Source organism: Vitis vinifera, chromosome 16 (genome assembly GCF_030704535.1).
Source record: "Vitis vinifera cultivar Pinot Noir 40024 chromosome 16, ASM3070453v1".
Taxonomy (NCBI): Eukaryota; Viridiplantae; Streptophyta; class Magnoliopsida; order Vitales; family Vitaceae; genus Vitis; species Vitis vinifera.
Window position 1 is genome coordinate 3,166,377 of NC_081820.1, and position 5,674 is coordinate 3,172,050.

The following is a 5,674-nucleotide window of genomic DNA, read 5'->3' on the forward strand; positions in this document are numbered from 1 at the left end:
TGAAAGATATAAATTTGCACCAACTCGAAGACATTGGGATAAATAAAAGTATGTATTTGCGATATCTTCTTGGAATAACAAACATGAGTTTGTTTTATTGAAAATAATAAGAATTTCAATTGTTTTATTAAAACCCCATCTTAAAAAGGCTATGTATCTATCTAAAGTAGTACAACAATATCCTGAAGATGAATAAAAAAAACAATGGTTACAGCCTTTTCAAATCATTTAGAGCTACCCACAATTCATAAAGCAAGTTGTGAATTTGTGAGGTGAAGGTTAATGATCCAACATATGTGGGAATCATGTGGATTCTCCTCCATTTAAGATAATTTGACCAAGCTACATGAACATAATGTTGCTTGTCTTGCAAAAGTTATAGGAAAATTTATAACAAGTGAAAGATTTAAGAATATATCCTAAAGTTGTTCTATACTTATGAGCTCTAAAAGAATGGTGAAATTGATGTTTAGTAGATTCGATCATTTGATAATCTAGTAGATCTATTCATGAAAGTGCTACTATGCACTACATTAAAAAAATTCAAGATATAACATTGCAACGAATTGAAAAACTGAAAGTCTAATAAGGAACATCCAGAAGGGGGGTGAATGATGATTTTTTAAAATTTTCAATAAAGATTTATATGTTAGACCCAATTCTTGTACCTTATGAGATACTAGGGATAATCTTCTCTACTAATTTTAGGTAATTCAAGTAGAATGTCAAACATAAAATATATAAACAATGAGATACAATATTTTTACATAGAAAACCCTACACTAACTATGGAGATAAAAAACTGAGGTCTAAGACTTACTAATCTAAATCTATTATGTGAAACCAAGTTACACATATTTACCTGATCGCTTTACCCTAAAGTCATACTCTATAGTACTTATAACTTGATTCACGTTTTCAACTTACCAACCTTCAATTGCTTGAGTGGTTCACTTCTACCTCGTCGAAGGGATGAAGGTCTTCAACCCAAGATTAAAAAAACTAATCCTTGAATGAGAGAATATGAATGGTGTGGCACTTTAGGCTTTCTCTCAAGGAGACCTTGTCTAAAAAAAATAAGGTCTCTCAATGATCTATCTCCAATCTTTAACCCTCTAGGGATTATTAGGGAGGTATTTATAGGCAAAAGCCCGAAGAGTCTCAATTTTAGAAGAGTTCTAATAAAATTTGCATGAAAAATCTTGGCAGAATCTGCATGACCGCTCAAGTTAACTTGCTCACCACTTAAGTGCTCAAAATGCTTAAGCGGTCTTGTGTCACGTTCTAAGTTAATGGCACAATCCCGTCCTCTGCCTCACCCCCTACCTCGCCCTCGAGCTATGTTGTTAAGGCAAAATATGAGCAGAATTGAAAGAATTTTGAAAGCAGAAAACAAAGATAAGTTTTTGGAAGTTTTTCATCTGATTGTTTTATTGCTCCAGAATAAGGAAATTTATAATTTAACAGACTCAACAACTTAGAGATTAAACAACAACAATTACTAAAAAATAGCTCACGTTACCCGTTATTTGAACTAATTCAATAAACCAAAATATCTGAGATGAATAAATTAAAATTACTACACATGACATTTCCCCCTCCCTTGGAATCGTCCTTGTCCTCAAGGACACACAAAGTCTAGAAATTTATTTCGAAGTTGGTACTCATCCTCCCAAGTAACATCTGTTGTTGGGAGCCCCTGCCACTGAATAAGTAGTTCACGTTTACGCCTGTTGTTGCGAGAATTTAGAACTGCTATAGGCTGAGGTTGCAAGTGACCTGATGTTTCTGATACTAATGGAAGAGGAGAATCAATTTTATAAGTTGTACCAAGCTGTTTTTTAAGGATTGACACATGGAAAACTAGATGATTCTTACTTCCTGGTGGGAGATCAAGTCGATAAGCCACCGAACCAATTTGTTCTAGCACATGGTATGGCCCATAAAATTGTGGGGAGAGTTTATGTGATTGTCTCAAAGCCAACGAAGTTTGCCGATAAGGTTGTAGCTGCAGATATATCCAATCACCAACAACGAATTCTCTCTCAACTCGCCCTTGGTCATAAGCAGTCTTCATTCTAGCTTGTGTTTGTTGGAGTTGACATCTTAGGTTTTTTACAACTTTATCTCTTGCTTAGAGCATGTTATCTACAACTTCAACTTTTGATGTACCAAGAACATAAGAGCAAGTTGGGGGGCTCTCTTCCATACACCACTTCGAAGGGAGTTTTGCGAGTAGAAGCATGTAAACTGGTGTTGTAACAGAATCCAGCCCAAGGAACCCATTGAACCCACTTCTTTTTTATCTTGAACTAGTAAAGCAATGCAGGTACATCTCAAAAGTCCGATTCACTGCTTCGTTCTTACCCTTCTTGAATTCGATGGATAAGTCATAACCCATTAATTTGAACAGCCATTTTTGTTGCGGTTCTATCATTATTTGTTGCTCCCAAAGAAATTTGAGGCTGCATTGGTCAGTTTGGACCACAAAATGACGCCCAAACAAGTAAGGTCGCCATTTTTTTACCGTAAGAACAAGTGCCATAAGTTCCTTTTCATAAGTGGACAACAAAAGGCATTTTCCCTTCAAGGCAGTGCTGAAATAAGCAATAGGTCTTTGTTCTTGCATTAGGACAGCTCCTAATCCATTCCTCGATGCATCACATTCTACCTCAAATAAGAGTTGGAAATTTGGCAAGGCTAAAATTAGAGCCTGCATCATGTTTTGTTTCAATAATTCAAATGCTTCTTCAGCTTTTTGAGACCAAGAAGAAGCATTTTTTTTTGCAACATGTCAGTCAAAGGAGCTACAATTTTGCCATAACCTGCAATAAACTTCCGATAATAACCCGTTAGTCCTAAAAAACCCCTCAAAGCTTTGATAGTTTCTGGTTTTGGCCATTCCATCATTGCCTTTATTTTTTCTAGATCCACCTTCACACCATTTTGACTAATGATATGCCCTAAATATTTGATTTGTGTCTGCCTGAACTGACATTTTTCTTTCTTGACTACAAGATGATGAGCTCGCAAAATGGAAAATGCAATTCTAACATGTTTAAGATGTTCGACCCATGTGCTACTATAAATTAGAATGTCATCAAAGAATACCAAAATAAATTTTCTTAGATGAGCCTTGAAAATCTCATTCATGAGTGATTGAAATGTAGATGGGGTGTTAGAGAGGCCGAAAGGCATTACCAGAAATTTGAAGTGCCCATGGTGAGTTCGGAAGACTGTTTTATGTACATCAAGAGGATCCATTCGTATTTGAAAATACCTAGATCTGAGATCCAATTTGGTGAAGAATTTGGCACCATGTAGCTCATCCAACAATTCATCTATATATAACTGGAATTGGAAACTTATCTTTGACCGTCACCCGGTTTAGTGCTCGATAGTCCACACAAAACCTCCAACTCCCATCATGTTGTCGTACCAAAAGTACCGGAGAGGAAAATGGGCTTTGGCTAAGTTGAATTATACCTTGTGATAACATCTCCTCCACCAAGCGCTCAATCTCTTGTTTATGGAAATGCGGGTATCGATAAGGACGTACACAAATTGGACCTGATCCTGGCTAGAGGGGAATCCTGTGGTCATGAGAGTGTGGAGGTGGTAATCCCATAGGTGCTCCAAACAATTCGCTGAACTCAATGAGCAAAGACGCCATTGCATCCGACAGTAACTCCTCATGATTTGTATGCTCATGCTGGATTACACAAAGCTGTAAGATAATTCCCCTACCATCACTTTGCCTCAATGTTCTAGAAATAGTATCACTTTCAAGAGCCCGAAGTTCTGAGGAGGTTGAACCTTGTAGCAACACCTTTCACCCAGCTATAGTGAATTGCATTTGCATCCTTCCAAAATCCCATAAAATTGGACCAAGAGTACCCAACCACTGTACTCCTAGAACAACATCACAACCTTATAAAGGAAGTAAGAAAAAATCTACCTCAATTGGGATGTCTTGCAAGGATAATTTTACTCCATTACAATGCCCAAGACTTGACAACCTCTCCCCATTGGCAACCACCACGCTAAACAAGCAGCTTCTTTCCGACTTAAGTCAGACTATTTTGGAAAATTTGTGATGCAAAAAATTATGATTGGAACTAGAATCAATTAAAATTGTTAGTGGAGTATTACCAATTTGTGAGTGGATCCGCATAGTTTGTGGAGATTGAACCCCAGCCAAGGCATGTAAAGAGATAGCTAGTGTCTCTTCTACATACTCTTCTTCTATGGCTTCTTCATTCTCTTCTTCTAGTTCAATGAAGAACAATTTCTTGCATTTATGACCCATTGTATACTTTTCATCACAGTTGTAGCACAACCCTTGCTGTCGCCGCCTTTGGAGTTCGGTTGGAGATAATTTACGGATTGGTAAAATTCTCTTTGGATCGGTGCCTTTCGTACCACTAGGGACTGAGGTGTTCCATTGGTTGTTGGAGTTGCAAACTAAAGAGGAGAATGTTGGGTTGGTTGGGCGCCTCACTTCCTGGGCTTTGAGTTCATAGGTACGTGCTAGCCTAATTGCAGTAGACAAATTTTGAGGGTTTTAGACTCTTACATCCGCCTTTAGCCCATCATTCAATCCACTAATAAAACACTCAGCTTCTTGTTTATCTGTCAAAGTGTCGGCCCGTGGTAGAAGCCTTTCAAACTGAGTTTGATAGTTGGAAACAATTCCCATCTGCTTAAGCTTGCATAAGTCTCCAAAGAAATCTTCATATTCAATTACAACAAACCTCTCTAGCAATCCCGCATCCATTCCATCCCAAGTAACCAAGTGACCTTGATTTTTGCGTCGTTGGTACCACAATTGAGCATCTTTTTCCAAGTGATAGGCTGCTAATTTGACTTGATCTTCCAATGATGTCCCTTGAAATTCAAAGAATTGTTCTGCACGACAAATCCATAGAGTTAGATCTTCCGATCCATCATAGCGAGGAAAATCAAGCTTTGCAAGCTTAGGAATCACTAGTCCACTTGTGTACCCAGCACCACCCTGTCCATGTGGTCCCGGATTCCTATTGACGGATCCTTCTTCCGGCAAGTCTAATTGGGAGTTCATTGTCCCCACTAGTTCTTCCATCTACTTAAGGAGCCTTTCTTGACCTGAACTCAGGTTCTCAATCTAATTTTCAAGCCTTTGGAGTCGTTGATCGTCAGCCATAACTGGCTCTGATACCACTCTGTCACGTTCTAAGTTAATGGCATGATCCCGTTCCTTCTCTCGCCCCCTACCTCGCCCTCGAGCTATGTTGCTAAGGCAAAATATGAGCAGAATTGAAAGAGTTTGGAAAGCAGAAAATAAAGACAAGTTTTTGGAAGTTTTTCATATGATTGTTTTATTGCTCCAGAATAAGGAAATTTATAATTTAATAGACTCAACAACTTAGAGATTAAACAACAACAATTACTAAAAAATAGCTCACGTTACCCACTCTCTAGCCCACTACTGCTAGTTATTTGAACTAACTCAATAAACCAAAATATATGAAATAAATAAATTAAAATTGCTGCACATGACATCTTGCTCTATTTCAAAAGTCAACTTTAAAAACCTTTTAAGTTCAAAACAAAACTAATCCTCTTAATACCTCAATATAGCCTAATTTGCCACAAGCCAAACCTCTTTAGACGTACCTATGACTTCCCGATTGAA

General features: G+C 37.8%; 1 protein-coding gene across 1 annotated transcript; it reads right to left on the reverse strand.

The window, feature by feature from the left end:
* Positions 1 to 4,564: 4,564 nt before the first annotated feature.
* On the reverse strand, positions 4,565 to 5,101 carry LOC104882018 (uncharacterized). Its single transcript, XM_010663897.1, has one exon. It carries the CDS (start codon positions 5,099 to 5,101, stop codon positions 4,565 to 4,567), a length of 537 nt encoding a protein of 178 aa, XP_010662199.1.
* Between the last annotated feature and the right edge of the window lie 573 nt (positions 5,102 to 5,674).